At 36.3% G+C, this 25289-nt stretch overlaps 2 protein-coding genes and 2 long non-coding RNA genes across 54 annotated transcripts in view; 1 reads left to right on the plus strand and 3 right to left on the minus strand.

The window, feature by feature from the left end:
- limch1b (LIM and calponin homology domains 1b) overlaps nucleotides 1-25289 on the plus strand; it is a 207495-nt gene that overhangs the window by 125709 nt on the left and 56497 nt on the right. For 30 of the 50 annotated variants that reach the window (XR_015507250.1, XR_015507253.1, XR_015507251.1 and 27 more), the window contains 2 exons: nucleotides 2672-2870; nucleotides 17653-17905. Coding sequence is in view for 38 of the 50 variants with exons in the window: in XM_087281257.1 (XP_087137383.1) it covers nucleotides 2672-2870; nucleotides 17653-17905 (452 nt within the window). In the remaining 12 variants the exon portion in view is untranslated. Of the gene's footprint in view, nucleotides 1-2671; nucleotides 2871-17652; nucleotides 17906-22693; nucleotides 23075-25289 lie in introns of all 50 variants that reach the window. The other 20 variants (XR_015507245.1, XR_015507248.1, XR_015507247.1 and 17 more) reach the window with 1 other exon arrangement.
- LOC147833921 (uncharacterized) lies at nucleotides 12131-23271 on the minus strand. The gene is made up of 4 exons (XR_015507336.1): nucleotides 21940-23271; nucleotides 20161-21807; nucleotides 17540-19765; nucleotides 12131-12673 (listed from the first exon to the last, which is right to left on the minus strand). It is a non-coding gene; the product is annotated as an uncharacterized LOC147833921 (long non-coding RNA).
- On the minus strand, nucleotides 12840-17536 carry LOC141377490 (uncharacterized). 2 transcript variants are annotated; one of them, XM_088651180.1, is made up of 2 exons: nucleotides 16662-17536; nucleotides 12840-15917 (listed from the first exon to the last, which is right to left on the minus strand). In XM_088651180.1, the coding sequence occupies exon 2, from the start codon at nucleotides 15773-15775 to the stop codon at nucleotides 12878-12880; it is 2898 nt and encodes a 965-aa protein (XP_088507306.1). In that variant the 5' UTR covers nucleotides 15776-15917; nucleotides 16662-17536; the 3' UTR covers nucleotides 12840-12877. The 2 variants fall into 2 exon arrangements, with proteins under 2 accessions (XP_088507306.1, XP_088507305.1); XM_088651179.1 differs by having other exon boundaries at nucleotides 16032-16863.
- On the minus strand, nucleotides 23555-24938 carry LOC137487574 (uncharacterized). The gene is made up of 4 exons (XR_015507317.1): nucleotides 24808-24938; nucleotides 24547-24632; nucleotides 24200-24242; nucleotides 23555-24102 (listed from the first exon to the last, which is right to left on the minus strand). It is a non-coding gene; the product is annotated as an uncharacterized LOC137487574 (long non-coding RNA).

Raw genomic sequence — 25289 nt, forward strand, 5'->3', positions numbered from 1 at the left:
CCTACACTTTCGGCCATTTTGAAAATATGCAACTTTTTTAAATGCAAATAAATCTTTTCTTATGATGTAAAACATTTAGTCACACCATTGTCATGTAAATATAACCTTAGTAAATACTTGTGGATGATTATTTAAATACTACTTTTATATAAAATTTACATCTGAAAGGGAAACTCCTACACTGTAAAACCCAACAGTCAACTTTATTAAAAGAAATGAGTGTAGTTAACTCAAAATGTACTGAAAGTGAATTCTACTAATTTGAAAAGAGGTAATGAGTTAATTAAATACCTTATTACTTAAATGGAGTACATTCACATTACCCATATAGATTAGTTTTTTAACCCAAATGTAGCAATCATTTCCTGAAATGGTTTGAGTTGCCCTAACATGTTGGGTTTTACTGTGTACAAACATAGATGTGAAACACAGAAACACACACAAAAACTCTGTCTACCTGTACAACCAAATGTTTCACTGTGTGTGTTTAGGAAATCCAGACAGCACATTTTTGTACTCAATAAAAAAAGAGTGTTTGCACTGGTGCAAGCTATTAGTCAATCTGGCCCTAAGTGTCTAGTTCTGGCCCAGAGAAAAACACTCCACCTCTGTCCATCATTCTTGAGGTCATTATTGGAAGAGAGCATTTATGGGCTCTTCAGATGGGCTCAGATGACTGGACTCAACCAGGGCTTAGGTCTTTAATAGATCTCCAGGGAGCACAGTGATCTCACATGTACATCAGTGGGCCAAATAATACCTCTGTTGTTTTGTGCAGTAGATTTTTTTGCACATTCTTAATTATTTATATGATCACTTTATTTTAAGGTTCATATCTCACCATAAACAAACAATTAACTGTGACTTTTGGCTCAATAAACACCTAATTTTCTGATGATTAATAATTATTAAGGAAGTATTTAGGTATTAGGTAGGATTAGGGATGTAGAATAAGATCATGCAGAATGTTTACTTTATAAGTACTAATAAAAAAGCCAATATCTCAATAATAAACAGGTAATAAGCCAATGTTTAATAGTGAGAAACTAAAGTAATAGTACTAATACTAATAGTATTACTAATAGTACTCAAACTAAAGTGTTACAATCATTTATTTTAATATGGTGAATATTATAGACTATCTTTATACCTGCCTCAAATTAAGAGGTCTCTTCTAAAGTTGTGAAGATCAAAAGCAAACTGATCACATTGATTATAAAAAGGCCTATGTGACACAGCCAATGATGTCACTGGCCTGCGATTTATTTTTCCATCATGTCATGTGTCCTTTGCATGAAAAGTGTTTCCCCATCTGGTCAGATATTCGCAAACAGACAGATGGAGGGCTGGTCTGGGTTCAGTCACAGCGCTGCAGGACTCTAATGAAAGGCTGGTTTGTGTTTTGGTGACACAGCACAACCTAGTGAAAAAGAGCTGACTGGAGCTGTGCACTGTTATTTCTTTAATCAGAGAACTGCACTTTTAAGTGCCAGTGACTGCCAGTCATGACGATACAGCTATATAAACCTCACCTCTCCTTCAGTTCATCCGTCACATCTCATGCATTCCTGCTCTTCTCTGTTCTCTCCGAATAACAGTCAAGACGATCTAATAGTAAGGGTTGCATAATTGTACAAAAACAGTTTATTCAGCAAACCACTTTTAAAAGACAGAAACAATATGTTTATGTACTGGTATACTAAGTAGTACCAAAAAACAAATGCAATTTCAGCTTTTATTTTTACTTTAGTTCACCTAAAAATGAACGTTTTGTTGTTAATTACTCACATGCATGTTGTTTCAATCCCCTGAGACATTTACTCATCTTTAGAACACAAATTGACATATTTTAAATGAAATTCGAGAGCTCCTTCGTCCTCCATAGACAAGAAGCTCAAAGACAACCTCAAACAATACCAAAACATTCCATGTGATTTCAGTGGTTCATCTGTAATCATACGAAGTTCTGTGAACGGTTTTGTGCACCAAAAAACTATAAAAATTACTTTGTTTGCCTGTGTCTCTCATGTCATATCGGGTATTTAATACTGACAATACTATGCTTGTGTGTTGTTCTGCTGAAACTAATGGTAAATACATTGCACTGCCCATAGTAAATGCACACCCTGACATGGGAGAAAGATATAGGCAAACAAAGTCATATTTACAATGTATTTGCCACACAAAAGTGTCCATGGATGACTACAGTTGAACCACTAAAGTCACAGGGATGTTGACTGTGTTTTTGCTTTATTTTCTGAACTTTGAATGCCTCTGGAATGTTGCTGTCCATGGCGGTGGTGAACTGGTTCAAAGTGGGGAGATCTAATGTGTAGTAAATAATATAATTGTGGTCAAATGGTGCACTATAAAGAGCATTAACTGGTCTATAATTGGCCAATGACCATGGAATAAGGGAATAACAAAAGGCTTAATGCCACATTTGAAATCCTTTAATGCATGATAATCAATAGATTATTCCTTAACTAAATAATACTGTGAGTATATTCAACTTCAACCTTATATATATTGTATATATTTATATATTTTTTGGTCAATGAATGACTTTCAATTCTGTGAGAGTTGGTGCATGGAAAAAAAGTGAGAATAGCAAATAAAAATCAAATATGGGACACTTTTTATATTGTTTATATGTGCTTGTTTTTGTCAGGAAGCAGAAGAGTGGGACAGCCCGAAGCGTAGCATCAGGGACAGTGGTTATATAGACTGCTGGGAGTCTGAGCGCAGCGATTCTCTCTCTCCGCCGAGGCACGCGCGAGACGACTCCTTCGACAGCCTGGACTCCATCGGCTCACGCTCCCATCAAACCCCCTCGCCCGACGGCCTGCTCGCCCGCGGCTACAGCGATGGTAAGCCTAACACACATTACATAAAAGTATGATCATCTAGAGGTGGAGTATATACTGTACTGGTTGGAACAATAACAGCTAGTGTATATTTTGAGTAATGCAGTTGAGGAAATGCCAAAAGCTAAGAAATAGTTGGCACCCGAATGCCCTCTGAGGAGAAAAAGAGGAAAAACTGCACTCCATTTGTGGAACTGACCCAGCTGTCCTGCTTATTGACAGCTGTTAATCCTAACCAAGCCTTATTCTGCTATAAAGACCATAAAGTGTTGGATGAAGGCCAAATCAAGCATTTGAATAAAAGTGTACATACAGTGTTGTGTAAAAGTGTTTGCCCCCTTACGTTTCTTACACATTTATATTTCAGATCATTTAAATAAATAAATATTAGTCAAAAATAACACAACCAAACACATTGTGCTGTTTAGAAATGAAGGTTTCTCTAATTGGGGAAAAACGAAATAGACAAACTACAAAGCCATGTGTGAAAAAGTGTTTGCCCTCCATTAAAACATAGCTGGTTTATCACACCCGAGGTCAGTTTCACTAGCCACAGCCAAAGTACACTAATCTAGTAAAAGTATAAAGTAATTTAAAGTAAAAACAATATAAAGTATAAAATAAAAATCAAGAGTCAAAGTACCTGATTTTTAATGTATGTTCTAAAATATTTAAAGTAAAGGCACTTTGATGAATATTTATTTTGTTAGACAGTGTCTAATTTTATGAACAAACTTGTCATATATTGATATATGCATGATTATTCAAAAGTGCATAATTGGCATAATGGATGTGCAACTGAAAAATCTGCAGGATCTGTGTAATGCTATCATGTCAACATGGACCAAAATCTCTTTGGAATATTTTCAATCTTTTTGAATGTATGCCACAAACGATTTAGGGAGTCTGAAAGCAAAATGGGCTCCGACCCTGTACTAGTACGGGGTACCTAATAAAGTGGCCAGTGAGTGTAAAGATACAATAGAATATAGAGAAGTATAGAATATAGAATAGATATAAATACACACACACACACACACACACACACACACACACACACACACACACACACATATATATATATATATATATATATATATATATATATATATATATATATATATATATATATATACACAAATATTTTCAGACATAAAAATAATAATTGATAATGTGCAGATACTTAGTCGTGAAGTAAAAATACTTGAACCTCTGGAAAATAGGTGCCTTTAGCTACATTTTAATAATCAGTAAATTTTTTATCAGTTTGTTTCAAACCCAGCTCCCAAACAACAACAGATTGATCTAACTGATGCCTTATTCATATGTGCAGTTTGCCGTGGCTGATTTGACGCATCACACAGATGTGACATCATGTGGGTTTGATCCGTGTGGTTTCAGTGGGCTCCTTAGTAAGTCTTTCTGTTGATCATAGTGTCGTTGCTATGGGTTACAGACTTTTTTAGGACACTTTCTAGTAAAACATTGATATTGAATCTGCAGAGTGAAAGACTAAAGGAGAACAGAAGATTTTAATAAGACTTATAATACAGCAGAGTCATTAAACTAAAGATAGCAACTTTATTTTCAGCAGCTTCATGTTCTCATTAGGCATAAACCATGTTTATCTATGTTGCGAATGATCACACATATAATCTACATTTGGTTCTGTTTGTCACTGTTAGCAATTTTGTTTATTGCTTCAGATCAATCTAATTTAACTCGCTTTTATCAAGTGACAATTGAATTAGCTTCTGAATATTGTTTAAGTGGGTTTTTATACAGCCTTTGACATCAACAAGTAAGTATAAAGCAAGTGTTTTCTCCATTTTATCTTAACTGTATGCAACTAAATGGTTAGTTGCATTTTATTGTCTGCAGGACAGACCTTCGAACCACTTTTGCCTTTCATACGCAAACACACATGGCCATCGTCACACACACACAACCACGAACCGTTAATGTTTTTAACATCCTCATATAGGCTACAGCACCCGTGGGTTGAGTAAAAGTGGAAGTTTTAAAGACTCAAATCAAAATGGGCCCAGTCTGGGAATAAACACACATAAACACAAATGCATTTCTTCAATAATAAAATTTAAAAGTTATTCTACCTATAGTGAGCAAGCCACAGTTTTCCACACATCCATCTCTGTCCCTAGAGCTCCTGGAAAAACTAATTCAGAATTAGATTCAGGCTGACTTTTTCCAGAGAAATTGGAAGTGAGAGCCAGAATGCATTGCTCACTAATGGGGCTACCATGGGTTTAAAAGTAGACTGACCAGTCCAGGTGCGAGACAGAAGAGAGACAAAAGTGATCAACCCAGGCTCATTGGAAATACTGTACATGGCTCTGACAGTATTTTAGCAAAATGTAAAAAATACGTGGCTCCAAATATGTTTCATTGCAGCTTTGTAATGACTAGTCCATTTGAGAAGACAAGAGAAAATTGAATTGACGTTGCTTTTACCTGTTTTGTACCCGAGTGCTCTGTTCAACATAAAACTAACCACACCTATGGAGATAAATAGTAAACGTATTAATAAAATACAACTTTTTGTTATGTCGAGATCACGATAAAATCAAGTCGGAACGACAAGAAAACAAATTTTTGTTATGTTGAGATCATGAGAAAATAAAAATGGAATCACAAGTAAACAAGTTATGTCGAGATTAGGTATGGGCCGGTATAAGATCCTGCCGCTCTGATAACCTTGGATAAAAATATTATGCGGTATAACTGCGGTCTACCTTAAAAACAGTTATCGTTCCATGCTTAGTCGAGATCACAAGAAAATTAGGTTGTGATCACGTTAAAACAACTTAATTAGAAAACGAAAAAGAGAGAAAATGATTTAATGCATGGCCTTTAAGGACTTCTGTGTTATGGTACGGTGAGGGGAAAAAGGAGGGAGGAATCAATTGCAAAGCAAAAGGTATTTATTAATGGTAAAAATCAAATAAACAGCAAAATAAACTACCCTAAGGGGGAAAACACTAGCTAAACAAATAAACAAACAAACTTGACTGGGCAGGCTGGTAGAGATCAGACATCCAGTCATTCTACAAGGACCGCTAACCCCAGTGTAGCACCGTCATTAAACCTAAGATATGCAGCCATTTAACACACTAAAAGCTCATACCACACAAGATAAACATGTTGGAGTTCCTTTCTCAAAATCTGTCCACATGAAAAAATACAATAGTTTATAGTTAATTCTGTTAATATTTGTGTTTTTTCAACCATACGCAAGTAAAATAATCGAATCTGTCATGGTAGTTCTACAGTCACTGTAGTAATATAAATATAATATCACCTTGTTACCCAATACTGAACTAAGTTTTCTATAACTATATTAGACCACACCGCAGTTTACTGTAGAAAAAAACTATAAGTGTCCTACAGTATTTTTACAGTTAAAACTACAGTATGCTGTAGAACTCGTTGAGTTGAGTTGTAAGCATTATATTACATATACATTATAAAACAGTTTACAATAACATGCACTCAAAAATAAATAATTGGTGCAATTTAACATAATTATGACACACATTTCCACAAATTTTATTTGGGTTCTTTAAGCTTATTTGAATTGTGTTACTTCAACTTGTTTGGATTGCGCTATTTTAACTTTAATTTGAATTAAGTCATTAGAGCATACAGTATTTTATGCCAAATAAAGTTCATGAGCAAAATTCATATTGAATAGTTGGTTGAGACTGAGCTCAAAACCCATTTTAGGAAAATAATTGTTCACTGAGTGAAGCAACAAACAGTATTTTTGTTACAAAGCTGCATCAAAACTCAAAGAACATCAAAGCTCAAAACATTACACTTCTCTAAATCTTCAAACTAAGTAAGGATTGAACTTAAACAAGTATTTTCCTTAACTTAGAACACCTAAGATTATGTTAATTGTCAACATTTTCCTCTCCTAATTCAGTCCAAAGCATGCTACTGTACAAATCCACTGACCAGGTAGTTACACAATTCTTTTATGTTGTCCCATCACTAACTAATTTAAAAATGTAGTTTAAACAAGCAGCAACAATATTTTTTGAGTGTGGTTAACACTACATTATTTACTATAAAATATTATCTATTTTTTCATGTGGGTGCCTAACAATAAAAAAATAAATCTGGTAGCAGTGCCTCTTTGTGAGAGTTTAAAAATCTAAAACTACTAAAACATGTTAAACATGTTACTTTATTTTGTTCTTGCACTTTGTTAACATTTTCTTTGTTATTATTATTATTATTATTATTATCATTATTATTATTATTATTATTATTATTATTATTATTATTATTTTTACATTCAGATTCCAACGTCTAAATATTTTTGTGAATAAGATAGTTCTTTAAAAGAGTGCACTTGCATTATTATGCTATTATATTGTCATATTTTCAACAAAAAAAATTATCAAATCATTAGTTAATTATCATAAGTGTCATAAATTGTCTTAAAATGACAATAATATTGTTTGTCACAATAACTTTTGGTGAAATATATTGCAAAACAAATTAGATATCATGACAGGCCTAAGCAATAGGTCAGTTTAACAAAAGATTATGTATAGACAAAGTTTTTAATTTCTGCCTACACATAGCAGACTTTGGCAGATACATTTTCTTTTTACCCAAGTTGTTGTCAATAGGAGCTTGTTTTTGCAAACTAAACATCATGGAGCCATGTTATGTTGTGACAGTCCCTGTCTGTGAGTAAATTGGCATAAAAACAGACACTAAACCATTTAAGGCAATAGTTTGCATTAGAGCTTATTCATGGTCTCTGTTGTATTTTTAAAAAGCAAAACATGGGTTTAACATGTGCGGAAGAGCTCAGACAAGCCTTAATGTGTCCGTTTGCTACATTTTTTTCCACGCAGCTCTGTTAAATGTCACACATTTGGGCCGCATACTTTAGTTTCTTTTTGTATGCGTTAACGACAAGCTTTTTGCTGTAATATTAAGCTAATTGTGTTGCTCTTTTAAAGTCTGCACTTGTGTTTCATTTGACACGTACAGCACTCTCAAAGCATATGCGTCGACTCTTTAAGTAAATACCAACTGTGTGACAGATCTATAAATGTTTCTGGAGGATATTTATGTGAGGTTTTTGAAGTGCACATGGAGATGTAATTATAACTTTTCTTTATATAAAGGTATTTTATAATGTCACTCTCCTCATAAGTTGATTTTAGAAGAATATAGCAAGAGCGGTTAACGTTTTTAATAAGACATCTATAAAAAGTTTACAACTTTCTTTAACAGAATGTACATAGCATGTGAATGAGGCCTTTTGGTCAGGCTACTCAATTTGCTGGAAAGTTTTTTTCAGTTGAATTGGATATTGAGTGTCAGTGTTAAGTGGTGAACTGTTTTTTACATTGTGCTTGGTCTTTGATTTTGCGGGAGTACAGAAAAAACCTAGCAATGTTATTTATAAACTATATACTAACTATATAAATATACCGTGGTAGTGTATGTATGTTGTCAAAAGTTTGTTTTTAATTTTTAAAACAAATTTTATTTTAGTTATTTTTAATACTTCATGTTAAAGTGGAAAAATAGCTTTTGCATGTTATAAGCTTGAACAGCTTGTTTATTAAGGTCTACTTTTGTCTGAAGGAAATTTTTGCTGGGAAAGTCAAAATTATGTGTGTTCAAGTGCATTCTTGATAGTCTGTCTTCCATTATTTATAATAATTGTTTACGATAATAACAACAGATATTGATTCGAATTATAGGCAAATTTAATTTGTATAAAGCCAGGGCTCCTGGTATTTTTTAAAAGGAGCACTATAGTGCAGGTAAAAAAAATGTGTGTTTTATTTTTTTTATTTTATTTTATTTTATTTTATTTTATTTTATTTTATTTTATTTTATTTTATTTTATTTTATTTTATTTTATTTTATTTATTTATTTATTTATTTATTTATTCATTTGTATAGTTTGTTTGTTATTTGTTATTGTTATATGTTTGTTTGTTTGTTTGTTTGTTTGTTTGTTTTATTTATAATTTATTTTATTTTTAATTTAATTTATGAATTTTTATTCATTTATTTATCTATTTTATTTTTATTTTATTGTTTGTTTTGTTTGTATATTTGTTTGTTAGTTTTTAATTTAATTAAATTTTATTTTATCTTTTTATATTATATTATTATTTTTATTGTTTTATTTTATTCCAACTTACACTGGAGAGCGGTGTCATTATGTTGTTTAGACAACAACAGCATTGACAGTTGGGATACAGATGCAAATATTATAAATAAAAACAGTACGATCTTTAAAAACTTCTGTTACCGCTTTATTGTTTACTACTGTGATTTATAGATCATAATAACTTCAGATAAAGCCCTTCATTTCTATAATCACCAGGGAATCAAGTGAAAAATGGAGCAAGGATCCGTATGCAGGTTTTATTAAGAATCGTGGTCAGACAGGCAATGATCAAAAAACAGGCACAAACAGGTAAAAACAAGGAAATCTGGAGGCGTCGTCAGGTAACAGGCAGATGGTTGGTACAGGTAGCAGACAGAGTCAACGATAAAACAAAGCAAGGGTCGAAACACTTGGAAACTATACCAGGGAACGCTTTGTAATGTTACAGGGTTTTTAACCAAACAAGACTCAGCAATGAGAGTGTCAAAGTGAGCTACAGTATATACTGTATATGTGATTGTAATCAGTACACGAGCAGCTTTAGCTATATTTCTCCAAACAGTAATTAAATGACCATCTAAGACAGCTGTACTTCCTTCTCTTTTGTCTGTTTTTAATATCTTTGCTTCATGTGTTTCAGAAGATATCTCGATATTAGAACTATTTCCACATTCACACATATACTGTCAAAACTTTAAATTGGAGTTCTGTGCTTTTACCATTGTCTTTTTTATTTCTCTTAAAGAAATAAAAGACTTGTTTGGGGAAAAGAAGACATATGATAAAAAGTCATTTGGGAAAATTGCATTCCTGTGAACTATTCCCTTTCTCTGCCGAATGATCGCATGTCTGTAGCAGTGGAGAATGTTGCTGTCTTTTTTGCCACACCGCATGTGTTTATTACTGATGTCAGGAGTCGTGTGATGTGACACGCAGCATCAATCATAGTTGGGACTGGTGTGTGTTTAAGAAGCTGTTGGAGAGACAGACAGAGTGACATGTGGAGAGCACCTTGCCTGGGAATGTGAAGAGTCAGAGCCGGTCAGCCGGTGTTGATCCAGGTGCTCTTGATCAGTTCAGTAAGCTTAGAGAGTCAAAAGTCCACTCAAACCTCATAAAACGTCCCTCAATTGGAGACACTGGGGTAATTTGGTTTTAAATATTTGTTTGTTCATACTCCAGTGTGCTTGAGATAATGTTTTCAGTGGCAGACAGTGGACTGTCTTCATATGCCGTCTAGACAATGCACTTTTATTCAACAGCGTTTCACAACCCTCATGGGCACCAAAAAAAAAGCATAATAATAGATTTGTCTTTTATAGATTAAAGTCTTTTCCTTTTTGTAATATATTTAATTGCTCCCATAAGAGCTTCTTCTGTAACTTCCTTGTTTTTTGTCCATTTTTAATTTTCCATTTTATTTTAATCACAAGCAATGTTTCCATCCACCCATTTTATGCACATTTTGGAATATCACATTTAAAATGCGTAATGGAAATGCCAGCATGCCCATACGTTTTGAAAATGTACATATAAAAATATTATGCATAAATTAGTAAGGTAAAATGTTGATCCACTAAGAAAAAAGTGCAATAACTATGATGGAAACACATTTATTGAATAAATTCCAGTCTTGACTACACTACAGTATATGTGTTTCGACTTTGTCTTCCAAGGCACAAGTAATTAATAATACAAAAAAAAGCCCACAGTAGCTTCTCCTGTCACAGCAAATTCCAGTTTTCTTTTCAATATTTGGTGCTAGTTTATCAGGAGGTGGTGTTTTTACTCTCTTTCTCTCCTTGAACGGAAACTATGCTTTATTCTCAAATGTTTTATGTAATATTCCAGTTTTGCACACAAGTTTATATACAGTACAGTTAGGGTCATGTATATTGGGAGCTCTTGAAAACCAGCGCTTCACAGTGCAGATGGAGAATGACCCAAAGCAAACTGCAAAAGCAACCAAAGAGTTTTTAAAGGGAAAGAAGTTGAATGTTGTGCAATTTCCAAGTCAATAACCTGACCTGAATCCGATTGAGCTTGCATATAACTTGCTGAAGAAAATCGCCAAAGAACAAGCAGGGACTGAAGACAGTTGTAGTAGAGGCCTGGCAGAACATCAACAGGGATGAAACCCAGCATCTTAACCAGGTTGTAACTGACTGCAAAGGATTTGCAACCAAGAATTAAAAAGTGAAAGTTCGATTTATGATTATTTTTCTGTCCCATTACTTTGTGTCCCTTAACAAGTAGGAGGCACATATGCAAACTGTTGTAAATCCTACACTGTTCACCTGATTTGGATATATATATATATATATATATATATATATATATATATATATATATATATATATATATATATATATATATATATATATATATATATATATATATATATATATATATATAAATAAATATATATATATATATATATATATATATATATAAATAAATATATATATATATATATATATATATATATATATATATATAAATATATAATATATATATATATATATATATATATATATATATATATATATATATATATATATATATATATATATATATATATACACACACACACACACAGTTGTATATATACATGTGTGTTCATTTATTCCGAACTCTCATGGTATAGGGGTCATGGTTTGGTTCATGCTTTTTTAATGGTGCATACAATCAGTACAGATGTGCCTATTACTGTAGTTTAACAAAGAAGACCACAGCAATGAAACAACTTAAACAGAAACACACAAACCTTGTCCCACCTTTGAGTTTTTCTGATTTCATGTTGTGACCCTAAAACTAAAGTATGTACCAAACCATGAATTCAGTGTACTGTTACACCCCTAAAATATATTTGAATTTAATAATAAGTGAGAATTTCTGTCTAACTCTCATATCAACAGCACCCTATTAAATTGCCACCCTTTGCCAGGCTCTCAACTGAAGTGGGTGTGAAAGAGAAAAGGGCCACCACAGCTAGTAAATGCTGAGTAAGTCTCTTCCCCACTACGTGTACACACACTAGTGTCCTTGTGCGTTGTCCAAGCTGGAAGTTGCTGGACCCACATTGCAGGCTGGGAGCCAGCATATAATGCAGGAGTTGTGCTAGAATTGGTATGGCTTGTCTTGCTCATCAAATTTTGCAGGCATTTGGTTGCTGAACCACTGTAGAAGCCACTACTCCTTGTGTCTTGTGGAATTTCGGGGCTTCTGGGACTTTGCCTGAATTTGCTTGTGCCAAATTCCCTCAATACTTTCTGCCCTTACAGAAAAAAACATAAGCTTCACATAAACTTCACATCTGAAATCACAGATATACCATGTGAAATATGTGGAATGTGAAATTGTAATTTTAGTGTATTTTAAAGTGTGTTCAGGGAAAAGTCAAGGAATTGGACAATTACAGTAGCTTAAAGTGGGATCCCTGAATTCACTTATTTTGTAGCTGCAGGTGAACATGTTTAATTGCTGACATTTTAGTTTCTCAGAAATTATAACCCTGGAAAATATCAATACCCAATTGATAGAATCAAGTACCCTCTATTTTTTTATTTATTTATTTATTTATTTTTATGAAGATGCTTGGCAATGTCAAAATAAGGAAGAAAGATCATTGCAACTTACATTTACATTTAGTCATTTAGCAGACGCTTTTATCCAAAGCGACTTACAAATGAGGACAAGGAAGCAATTTACACAACTAAGAGCAACAATGAATAAGTACTAAAGGCAAGTTTCAGGTCTGTAAAGTCTAAGAAGGGAAGTGTTAGTAGTTTTTTTTTTTTTGTACAGTTAGTGTGATATTCAAATAGGCAATTGCAGATTAGGAAGTGAAGTGGAGACTAAATAGTTGAGTTTTTAGTCGTTTCTTGAAAATAGCGAGTGACTCTGCTGTTCTGATGCAGTTAGGGAGTTCATTCCACCAACTGGGCAGATTGAGCGTGAGCGTTCGCGAAAGTGATTTTTTCCCTCTTTGGGATGGAACCACGAGGCGACGTTCATTCACAGAACGCAAGTTTCTGGAGGGCACATAGATCTGCAGAAGTGAGAGCAGATAAGAAGGTGCTAGGCCAGAAGTCACTTTGTAGGCAAACATCAGAGTTTTGAATTTGATGCGAGCAGCAACTGGCAGCCAGTGCAAACGGACTAGCAGCGGAGTGACATGTGCTCGTTTAGGTTCATTGAAGACAACTCGTGCTGCTGCATTCTGGAGCAGTTGAAGAGGCTTGATAGAGTTAGCTGGAAGCCCAGCTAGTAGAGAGTTGCAGTAATCCAGTTTGGAGAGAACAAGAGCTTGAACAAGGAGTTGAGCTGCATGTTCAGATAAGAAGGGTCGGATCTTTCTGATGTTATAGAGTGCAAATCTGCACGATCGAGCAGTTCTAGAAATGTGGTCAGAGAAGTTTAGTTGGTCATCAATCGTTACTCCAAGGCTTTTCACCATTTTGGATGCAGTAATGGTTGCCCCATCCATCTGGATTGAAAAGTTATGGTGTAGAGTCGGGTTGGCAGAAACTACAAGCATTTCCGTTTTTGCAAGGTTCAGCTGAAGATGATGATCTTTCATCCAGTGTGAAATATCCAACAGGCAGGCTGAGATACGTTCTGGAACCGAGGGATCATCAGGATGAAAAGAGAGGTATAGCTGGGTATCATCAGCATAGCAGTGGTAGGAGAATCCATGTCTCTGGATGACTGGTCCTAGAGATGATGTGTAGATGGAGAAGAGAAGTGGCCCAAGAACAGAGCCTTGAGGTACCCCAGTGTTTAGATGCTGTAGGTTGGACACCTCTCCCCTCCAAGACACCCTGAATGACCTGTCAGAGAGGTAAGATCTGAACCATTGTATAACAGTGCCCGCGACGCCCAGTGACTCAAGCGTAGATAGCAGGATCTGGTGGTTGACAGTGTCAAAAGCAGCTGACAAGTCCAGCAAAATGAGGACTGATGATTTAGAGTCTGCTTTAGCCAGTCTGAGATCCTCCACGACCGAGAGCAGGGCAGTCTCAGTTGAGTGGCCTTTCTTAAAGCCGGATTGCTTGTTGTCCATGAGATTGTTTTGAGTAAGAAAGTCCAGGACTTGATTGAACACTACTTTCTCCAGAATCTTGGCCATGAATGGAAGCAGGGATACTGGTCTGTAGTTTTCAAGTAGCGTATGGTCCAGGTTGGGTTTCTTTAGCAGTGGGGTTACCCTAGCCTGCTTAAATGTAGTGGGGAATAAACCAGAGTCAAGAGATGTGTTAATTATGTGAGTCAGTGTTGGTATGACTGCAGGAGAGATGGCTTGCAAGAGATGAGAGGGAATGGGATCGAGTGGACAGGTGGTTGCATGGCTAGATAGCACAAGTTTGGACACCTCAGACTCAGAGAGCTGAGAAAAAGAGGTGAGTGTGTGTGGTGTTGGTGTTGTATCTTGCGTGTTTGTTGTAGGTGCAGCAAATTGAGCACTGATTTTTGCAGTTTTGGTGCAGAAGAATGTAGCAAAGTCATCAGTAGTAAGTGTGGAGGATGCGGGTGGAGGAGGAGGATAGAGGAGGGAGGAAAATGTTTTAAAAAGTAGGCGAGGATTAGTGGCATTGTTGATTTTCAGACGGTAATACGTCTGCTTTGCAGAAGTAACCTCAGCTGAGAAAGAGGACAGAAGAGTTTGGTATGTTAAGAGATGTGCAGGATTTTTAGTTTTCCGCCAAATTCTCTCCGCAGCCCGAAGTTTTGAGCGATGCTCACGGAGAGCATCCGAGAGCCAGGGTGCAGGAGGACTGGCACGGGCTGGCCTGGATGCAAGAGGACATAATCGGTCTAGACATGATGCTAGTGTGGAGCAGAGTGTATTAGTGGCACTGTTCGAATCAAGTGCAGTGAGTTTGCGAGATGGAGGAAGAGAGTCTGAAACAATGGTGGATAGTCTATTGGGTGAGAGAGATCGTAGGTTTCTGCGAAAGGTAACCAGTGTAGGAGTGTGTGGCGGCTCAGGAGTAATGTGGATGTTGAGAGACAGAAGGAAATGATCAGATATTTGTAGTGGAGTTACTATTGTTTGATCAGTGAAGCAGTGTCGTGTGTAAATAAGGTCTAGCTGATTACCTGATTTGTGGGTAGCAGAAGTAGGTGCTCTTTTTAGGTCAAAAGAGGCAAGCAAAGTCTGAAAGTCTGCAGCTTGCGGTTTGTCAACGTAAATGTTGAAGTCACCTAGCACCAATAAGGGAGTGGCAAAATTAGAAAAAGATGAGAGAAGAACATCCAGTTCATCTAGGAAGTGACCTAATTTACCTGGTGGGCGGTAGATGACAACCACATTTATGTAGAAGGGGTGGATAATGGTGACTGCATGGAATTCAAAGGAGCTGATTGTTGGCAGGGACGGTATCAGAGTAAATTTCCATTCTTTGGAAATTAGTAGTCCAGTCCCACCCCCTCTCCCTGTCTGACGAGGAGTGTGGGAAAAAGAGAAATTAGCAGAAAGAGTAGCATGTGTAGCAGTGTCCTCCGGCCTCAACCAGGTCTCAGTTAGAGCCATGAGATTATAATCAGAATATGTAGCTATGGAGGTAATAAAATCAGCCTTGTTAACAGCTGATTGACAATTCCAGAGGCCCACGGAGAGAGAGAGTTGTGAAATAGTAGATACATGTATTGAACGAAGGTTGTGAGGATTACGCCTGCAGCGTACCTCCCGTGTTTTGCGAGTGTTAGTAACAACAGGAATTAGAAAACACATAATAAAAGTGCACTGACAACAAAAAATAAGTGCAAAGTAAAAACAATAAAGTAAAGTACTCAAGTGCTTTGTCGGTGTCTTTGCTCGGTGGAGTCGCGCAGGTAGAGTTGATGGTCTTTACCCTCGTCGGTCTTCACACGAGGCGGTCTTCACACGAGGCTGCCGCGACCGCTGCCACGGTGAACTAGTTGTTTATATAACCCCAAAGCACTAGCTGATTGAATTCAGCTGGACACGCCTCGAGAGTCAAAACAAGGGCCGAAACTGAGGCGGACGACGCGAAACCGCGTCTGCGTTCGCTACACAAGCTCTTATAGTAACCAAGGAAACAGTGGCTAAACAACTTCTAGTATTATACACAACTGAAAGCAAGTTTAAATGTCCTACAACTTTACACAAACAGCTGGAAACAAGTCCTCAAACCATACACAACAACTGAAACAAATCTTAAATGTACTTACAGGCTGCTGGTCTAGATGCTGATAAAGTGCTTCTCCTGCCGACTAATGCTAGTGTGCTCACTATATAGTGGTTACCTGGCGTTTGGACACGCCTCCCGAGTCAAAACAAGGGCCGAAACTGAGGCGGACGACGCGAAACCGCGTCTGCGTTCGCTACACAAGCTCTTATAGTAACCAAGGAAACAGTGGCTAAACAACTTCTAGTATTATACACAACTGAAAGCAAGTTTAAATGTCCTACAACTTTACACAAACAGCTGGAAACAAGTCCTCAAACCATACACAACAACTGAAACAAATCTTAAATGCACTTACAGGCTGCTGGTCTAGATGCTGATAAAGTGCTTCTCCTGCCAACTAATGCTAGTGTGCTCACTATATAGTGGTTACCTGGCGTTTGGACACGCCTCCCGAGTCAAAACAAGGGCCAAAACTGAGGCGGACGATGCGAAACCGCGTCTGCGTTCGCTACACAAGCTCTTATAGTAACCAAGGAAACAGTGGCTAAACAACTTCTAGTATTATACACAACTGAAAGCAAGTTTAAATGTCCTACAACTTTACACAAACAGCTGGAAACAAGTCCTCAAACCATACACAACAACTGAAACAAATCTTAAATGCACTTACAGGCTGCTGGTCTAGATGCTGATAAAGTGCTTCTCCTGCCGACTAATGCTAGTGTGCTCACTATATAGTGGTTACCTGGCGTTTGGACACGCCTCCCGAGTCAAAACAAGGGCCGAAACTGAGGCGGACGACGAGAAACCGCGTCTGCGTTCGCTACACAAGCTCTTATAGTAACCAAGGAAACAGTGGCTAAACAACTTCTAGTATTATACACAACTGAAAGCAAGTTTAAATGTCCTACAACTTTACACAAACAGCTGGAAACAAGTCCTCAAACCATACACAACAACTGAAACAAATCTTTAATGTACTTACAGGCTGCTGGTCTAGATGCTGATAAAGTGCTTCTCCTGCCGACTAATGCTAGTGTGCTCACTATATAGTGGTTACCTGGCGTTTGGAAACGCCTCCCGAGTCAAAACAAGGGCCGAAACTGAGGCGGATGACGCGAAACCGCGTCTGCGTTCGCTACACAAGCTCTTATAGTAACCAAGGAAACAGTGGCTAAACAACTTCTAGTATTATACACAACTGAAAGCAAGTTTAAATGTCCTACAACTTTACACAAACAGCTGGAAACAAGTCCTCAAACCATACACAACAACTGAAACAAATCTTAAATGCACTTACAGGCTGCTGGTCTAGATGCTGATAAAGTGCTTCTCCTCCTAACTTGCAATACAATCTTAACTTCTGTTTCTCCTCAACATACCAGAAACAAAACGGAATGAAATTGTAAAACTAGACCACATTGCTAATCATTTTATACGGTTTGTCCATCTGCAGGCCGCGGCAGCGACTCGGAGTGCGACACCCCCCAGAGGAAGATACCGGATGTACGCAAGGATGACATGTTGGTGCGGCGAACATCCTGCAGTGAGCCACGGACCGCTGTTCCTTTCAATCAGTACCTGCCCAACAAAGCCAACCAGGGTTCCTATGTGCCCCCACCAGTGCGACGCCCGCGTGCCGACAGAGACGAAAGCCGCAAAAGCTGGAGTAACGCAACCTCACCTGTTGGGGGAGAGAGACCTTTCAGGTAAATCTAACTGAGATGCTGGTTTGTATGTAGATACAGTGACTGGTTGACCATCAAGCAGGGTTTTTGTTTTATATACAGTACAGTCTTAGAAATAAAGGTACAAGAGCTGTCACTAGGGTGGTAACTTTTTGAAAGGTTCATATTTGTACTGAAAGAGTCCTTATTAATACCTCAAGAGTACATATTAGTACCTTTAAAAAGTACAAACGTGTACCTATTGAAATTTTTAGATAGTAATATATACCTTTGAGGTACTAATATATACCCTTTGAGTACAAATATGTACCATTCGAAAAGATACCACCCTAGTGACAGCTCTTGCACCTTTATTTCTGAGAGTGTATAGTGGTTACGATGATTTGCTACTGAAATAAATATTCTGCTAGGGCTCTCAGATTAGAGGCATTTCCAGTTAACATCTGTAAAGAGTAAAGGGAAATAACTGCTAGTATGTACTATTATGTGAGTAGGTCAAAGATCAGGCATTTATTTAGAATCAAATAAGAGTTCTGAGAAAAGCCCTCATCTGGGTTTTGCACTTTTGTTATTATGTTTATTTGGCTAACAGATCAGCTCATCATTTATATTTGAAATCATTGTATTTCATTGAAATGTTGTATTTGACCTCTTATTTAAAGCTGAAAACTGCACTGAAGTGTCAACCTTCTGGGTTTTTGTAAATAAAAAAATAATAATCATAAAATGAGCAAAAACGAACAAGATTTCCCCCATTTTAGCTGCCAAGATAGTTATGGTAAGTGTTTCGAGATGGTCTGTCTTCTCTCCTGAAGCTCACACACTTGTTTTGTGGAGTTTGCTAAACTTCACAATCATACTTTTACAGCACGAAGAAGCAGCTAAAATCCCCACGTGTCTTCAACTTTTTTTATAGGTTGCTGGCAAAATCTGTGGCAACATAAGGAAGGGAAAGCAGTTTTTTTCTGTTCTGCATTGATTTTGTATGCAGTGGTTTGAGAGCAGTGCTTGATTTGAACCAGATGTGAGCATTCATTGACTGAGAGCTACAGACTTCTGTGCTGATCCAGAACAGCCATTAGACTGACAGTATGAGCACAGACAGGGTATCAGTCCAAAGCATGCTAAGATGCTGCATATTTTGAATATAATTAGAAAAGAATGCTGATGAATCATTACTGATCTCCTGTAAATGTGTTCTGTGTAATTGTGTTTTTTGTACGTTGCTTTATTTTGTTTGATATTGTGTACTAACATACTACTGTTTCTGTAGTATGTAGATCACATACTCAAAGCAGTATGTGATCATTCTGCATGCTAAAAATATCCACGTGAATTACTGTATTTGTCAAGCCCACAGTGAATCACAGATATTAACGTGTGAGATTTCACAATGCAATGACCTGTGTTTTTTTCCCTCGTGGTGATGAATGACACACAGTCATTGTTAATTAAGACTTAAAACACCAACTGTGCATTTAAACACCTCTTTCAGGTATGATTTGATCAGACTGTCATGATTAAAAATATGGTTTAGACTAATCTGAATGAAAAATAATTATTAGCAAACATTACAATTTTGGTCATAGTTACAGTATAATGAGTATTGCTGATCAGCATTTAATGGTCAAAAATGGTTTATGTAAAGTCTTTCTACATTATGTTTTTGTATATTTGTTTAAGGTTAGATCTAGTTAATACTTGAATTATTGATTATAAAATGTTTGCACAATTCAACATTTCTCGTAAAACGGAACAAAATGTCTAAATTTAGACAATTACTGTACAAATAAATATAAGAAAGAAATTAAAGGTGTAGTAGGTGATCAGCCAGAATGCTAGCATTAGCATAATAGCTTAGAAATTTGTTTAAGGTTAGATCTAGTTAATACTTGAATTATTGATTATAAAATGTTTGCACAATTCAACATTTCTTGTAAAACGGAACAAAATGTCTAAATTTAGACAATTACTGTACAAATAAATGTGAGAAAGAAATTAAAGGTGTAGTAGGTGATCAGCCAGAATGCTAGCATTAGCATAATAGCTTAGAAATTTGTTTAAGGTTAGATCTAGTTAATACTTGAATTATTGATTATAAAATGTTTGCACATTTCAACATTTCTCGTAAAACGGAACAAAATGTCTAAATTTAGACAATTACTGTACAAATAAATGTAAGAAAGAAATTAAAGGTGTAGTAGGTCAACAGCCAGAATGCTAGCATTAGCATAATAGCTTAGAAATTTCATGACACCCCCTCCCCCCCCCACCACCCCTCCCTGCCGTCCAAAGCCACGCCTCCTTAAGTCATGAATTTGCGAATGTGCACTGATTAGCTATAACACTAGATCATGTCATTCACCAGTTAGAAAACTCTCTGGAGACACGCACTTTATCAAGCGTAGTTGTTGACAGGCCAGCGGGTGCAGGACACCAAAATTGTGTCACAGGCTGTCACTGTTCAAAAATGAACAAATATTGTGAATATAAATCAAACTTCACCCCAGTAGAGCTGGTTAGGCGGAAAAGCACATTTACTTATGTTTTGTTATTAAACTGAATAAAAATTAGATCAGAAAAAAGCTGTGCTATAAACAGAAATATCTTGTCATCTGTTTACATTACACTTATGTTTACGTTACCAAGACAACAAGTGACTTTTCATTTTCAATTGTGCTCGCCGATCCTCGCACATCTCTTGTTTTCATCTTCTTTTTCACTTGAACAACTAAACGAATGCTCAGGTCTGTTTAACTGACTATATTATTGATGCTGTGAAAGGTACTCCATGAACTTGAAAATAACAAATCTTTTGCTGGACGTTTTCAGTGGCTGAACAACACTACCGTGCATATAAACCCATTCATAAACAAGAGCACAGTCTACATAAGCTTTGCGTGGCTAAAACAGTTTTAAAACATACCTGTCTAAATGTAATACTTCAGCTGTGGTGTCATCCTTCATATTGTTGTTTTGAACTGCATAATGTCATTTCCTTTTAGCATGCAAAAGTAATTTCGATATTGATTCAGGGTTCAGAAAAGTTTTGATTCTGCATTTTTGGCAGAAGTCCTTTCAGAAACAATCTTTCTTTTCATGCATACAAGGCCACGTTGGTCTTTCAGAAAGAGGTTCAGCATGATGCAGAGTTTGCAGATGATGTCTCCCTGTCACCAGTAGATGCGTGCTTCACGTATGCACGCAAGTGACGTACCTGTCTGCTTAAAGAGGCGTCTCAGAAATTCAAATTGAAATTTGTTGACAGATAATTTGAGATACTTGTTGTAATTGAGTTATTTGTCAGCCCGACAATATTTAATTGGATGAACATTTTTTAGTTTTATACCTCATCCAGAATATAAAAATACATATAAATACATTTAGATCATTTAGTTTAATCATTACTATTGGAATGTGAAGAGACTTTTAACCAGCACAACAAAAAAATGTTTCTGAAGACAATCACCTACTGCACCTTTAATATAATAATAATAATAATACTATTAACGCACTTTAGAGGATTGGCATTAGAGTCTGTTTAAATTGTTTGCATGCTAAATTTACAGTTATTCCAAGATATGTGCATGTAACACTCAGTTTTGATTTTTGATCTAGTTTTGATTTTTTGGAAAGAAAATTATACAGCTTAGCAAAGTCATTTCTAATGATCTTACAAAATTAAATATATGGAAGTAAAACCATAAAATACCAGAAAAAAGTACTGGCAGCTCATTACTTGGTTTTTGTACCATAATGTACATGACCAACCCAGAGAAAACCACACAAATGCCAGTGAAAGTCACTTTGTTAAAATATTTAACCTCAAAACTTGTCAGAGATCAAGATCTCATAAAGCAAATCTAACATTTAATAAATGTAAAAAAAGACCCAAGAATCCCAAATAAAAGTGAAACTCTCCACTAATGGTTACATAAATAGGTCAATGACATTGTAAAATAGAATACTATAGAATAAAATGGTTAGCAGAGTATAATATTGCTTTAATGTGATATTCAGATGTTTAGATGTCTCGTTTTAATGTTGAGAAAAGCTCAATAAAATAAAAATAATAAAAAAGCAGTGTATAAAGACTAAGGAACACTCCGCTTTTTTGTAATATAGGGTCATTTTACAGTTTCCCTAGAGTTAAACTGTTTGTTTTTATTCATCTAGCTGACTCTTGGGTCTGGCGGGAGCACTTTTAGCTTAACACTACCGGCACATGCTCCCTGTGCAGGTCATCACATTAGAAGTTACCTCGCTGGGGACTATTTTCAGCCGCTGTGTAATATCAATATGGTACAGCAGCAAATTTTCTTGATTATTACACCTAAATAAGAGTATGGTTCCTAGTATTTTCTATCAGTCTATGTGCACAATGTAACTACAGAAAAGTCATGCTTTAAATTTTTGAGCGAGATGCTAATGGTCTAATCTGATTCAATGATTTATACTAAGCTAAGCTAAAGTGCCCTGCCAGACATAAAAATTGGCTGAATGGATTTAAAAAAATAGTATCACTCAACTAAACTAGGAGTGTTGTAAAAATTAGCTTATTTAAAAATGGTTGAGTGTTGCTTTAAATTTGTATATAGTGGACAGATGGTAAAGACATGATGTAATTGTTTTGTGTGTGTTTTTTTTTTCTTTTTGTCCCTCCTTTCTGTTGTATAACACTTTCCTTTCCATTTCCCTTTCCTGTCACTTTCCTTTCATCGCATGTTTCTGGTTTGACACGGTTGTGTGCCGTCGTCCTGCTCATGTATGTTGTTTTTGTGGGTGCGTCACTGTTGTTGTGTGATTTAGTGAGAGTGAAACCCTTTCGTTAGAGTTGTCCGCTGTGGTAACAGGACGTGATGTTCACTGTGTAGATTCACAGCAAATAGATCCTGACTCTAAATACTCCAGAGCGTCTCCTCAAAACGAGTCTCCCCCCAAAGACCCAATTTTTCTTAATCCACAACTCAGTGACCCTCAGATTAGATCCCCCCTTCCCAAAGACACCCTCCATCCTTCTGTCCAACCCCAACCTCAAGAGCAGAGCCACTCAGACCAGGAGAAGATGGAGGAGGAGGAAAAGGACAGAGATGGATGGGCCACTTTCTGCCAAAGTCCTCCAAACCCCTTGGATACCCTTCAGAGCGACTTACAGATGTCCCATAATCCGACTGCAGGAAATGATACCAGGTGCCCAGATTTCCCCTTCACCATGCCAGCACAGCACAAACGCCAGTGTTGTCAAAACCATTACCATTCACACAGATCTGTGAAAACAGCTGTAATGACACAGAAATATAGCATGCTACATTAATGTCTGCTATAATACAATAATTGTTGTTTAAAGATTGTGCGAGAAGGACCATGTGTTATAAATCCATGAGCAACTGTGTACACAGCAAAATATGGTGACCCAAAACAACTCTATGGGTGTTAATTTCAACACTTTGAAAGTGTCTCATGGGGTCCACTCAAAACAGACTTAAATCAACACTTTCAAAAGGGTTGGCACATTGACACCGAAGTAAGGGTTAATTTTAACTCTGGGCAGAGTTAAAAATGTAACTATATTTAACACTGCCTGGTAGTAATTTTTTTACTACAATATATTGTTATTTTATTCAACTCTCTTGAGTGTAAATATGGTAAAAAGGTAAAATAGACTGTAAATTACAAAAGAAAAAACATTTTATTTGAAAACATTCACCACTTCAACAATTCATTCAGTTTTTAAAATGCAACAATGTCAAATATGCTTTAAATGCTTTATTAGTACAGACAGTATCAACAAAATATGTATGACCAGTGCTCAAAAAGGCTGTTTCAGTCCTTTGGTCCAAACTTGATGTGTTATCAGAGCAATTTGAAAGTTCAATATAGCGTCACTCATAGTTTTCTTCTGAACTCATAGTTTTCTTGTAAAATTACATTTTAAACAACTTGGTGTGCAAATCTTTCACTTCGGGTGTTTCCTTGGTCCTCCATATCAAACACAGCAGTTTAAATGAAGGTATAAATGCTGTAAACTTGTGTGAAAACAAACTGGAGCTAGGAAATTTCATCAAGCATGTCCTGTGAATGAAGTGCTTCCCAGCCACAGGGTGACCTTTTTATCCATGACGATGTAGCAGCTGCTGATCGCTCGTCTGGTGGTTCCTGATGCACGGATATACTGTAGGGTGATGCTCATCTAAGAACTCTTCAAGACTCCAGCATGACTAAGAAAAATGTTTGAAAACAAATTGCAATCAAATTCTATGATATATTTAAAAGAACATTTAAAGTAAATAAAACATTCAAGAAATCTAAACTCACCTTTTGAAAATCTTCATGATGATCCACAACTTGACTCTCCCAGCTGGTTGAGGTGACAGGATATGGAAAAGTAGAAAAAACACATACATCACTGTTGGATCTCCAAAAACAATTAGGTTAACCACTATGACTAGAACTGGAAAAACAGGCAGCTGTCTGTCCAGAATCCTGAATTTAACACAACACTTGGAGCAAAATTTAGAGGAGCTTAAAATCTTTTATATCATTTAGTGATGCTGACTTCCCCAAAATATTGGCCACAGTGTAAAAAATATTCATAAACTTCATAAACAACACTTTTCTGTAAGCGTGTGCGTGCGTGTGTGCGCGCGTGCATGTTTCTTTACCTGATTCAACTTGTTAGGCCCTTTCAGGTCCAGTATTGACGCCACCTTTACTGGAGTCTAGCAGATGTTTCAGGTCCAAATATAACCTAAAATATTAGGATAAGCAGAAGAGGAAAAGTGCAAAGTAAAGAGCAAAACATTATTTAAGTAACAGTTCACCCACAATACAAAACTTATCACCTTCATGTCATTTGTTATTCTCTAATGCTCTAATACCCTCTCAGCTTATGTGAAACAAATACAGAAATTTATCAAACATACCTTAATTATTATTATTACCACATATGACCAAGAAGGTGTGCTTGGTCATTTCACCAACTCTGGAAATGTACCATCCGTCTCTAATCAGCCATCGTCACAGGGTCTTGTGTTATTGTATAGAGAACTGTGGCTGTTAAAAAAACAACAAAACATTAGTATCAAACACATATGCATAACCTTCAGATAAAAAAGAGAGATGAACATCACAAAGTATGCTTCACACTTTTCAGATATCTTTTGATTCAGATGTTGATTATTGATAATAAATCTACAAATCAAACCTGTATCATCATTAGGCTGCTCAAATATGAATCAGTTGATTAATTTTACAGACAGGTGGCTGTTTACAACGCACTAAATTGTCTTTAATAAAAAGGAAATGTTGTGTACAGTGCATGCTAAGTTTAGCCTATAGTTTTAAGCACAATATCATGCGGGAGAAAAAGCTTGACTAAGATGTTCCTGACTACATAAATAGCCTA

This window comes from Danio rerio, chromosome 14, assembly GCF_052040795.2.
Source record: "Danio rerio strain M-AB ecotype USA chromosome 14, GRCz13ab, whole genome shotgun sequence".
Taxonomy (NCBI): Eukaryota; Metazoa; Chordata; class Actinopteri; order Cypriniformes; family Danionidae; genus Danio; species Danio rerio.

Bases quoted from the DNA above. Each gene is read 5' to 3' on its own strand.
- LOC141377490 (XM_088651180.1), bottom strand. From the start codon at position 15,775: ATGTGTTTTCTAATTCCTGTTGTTACTAACACTCGCAAAACACGGGAG.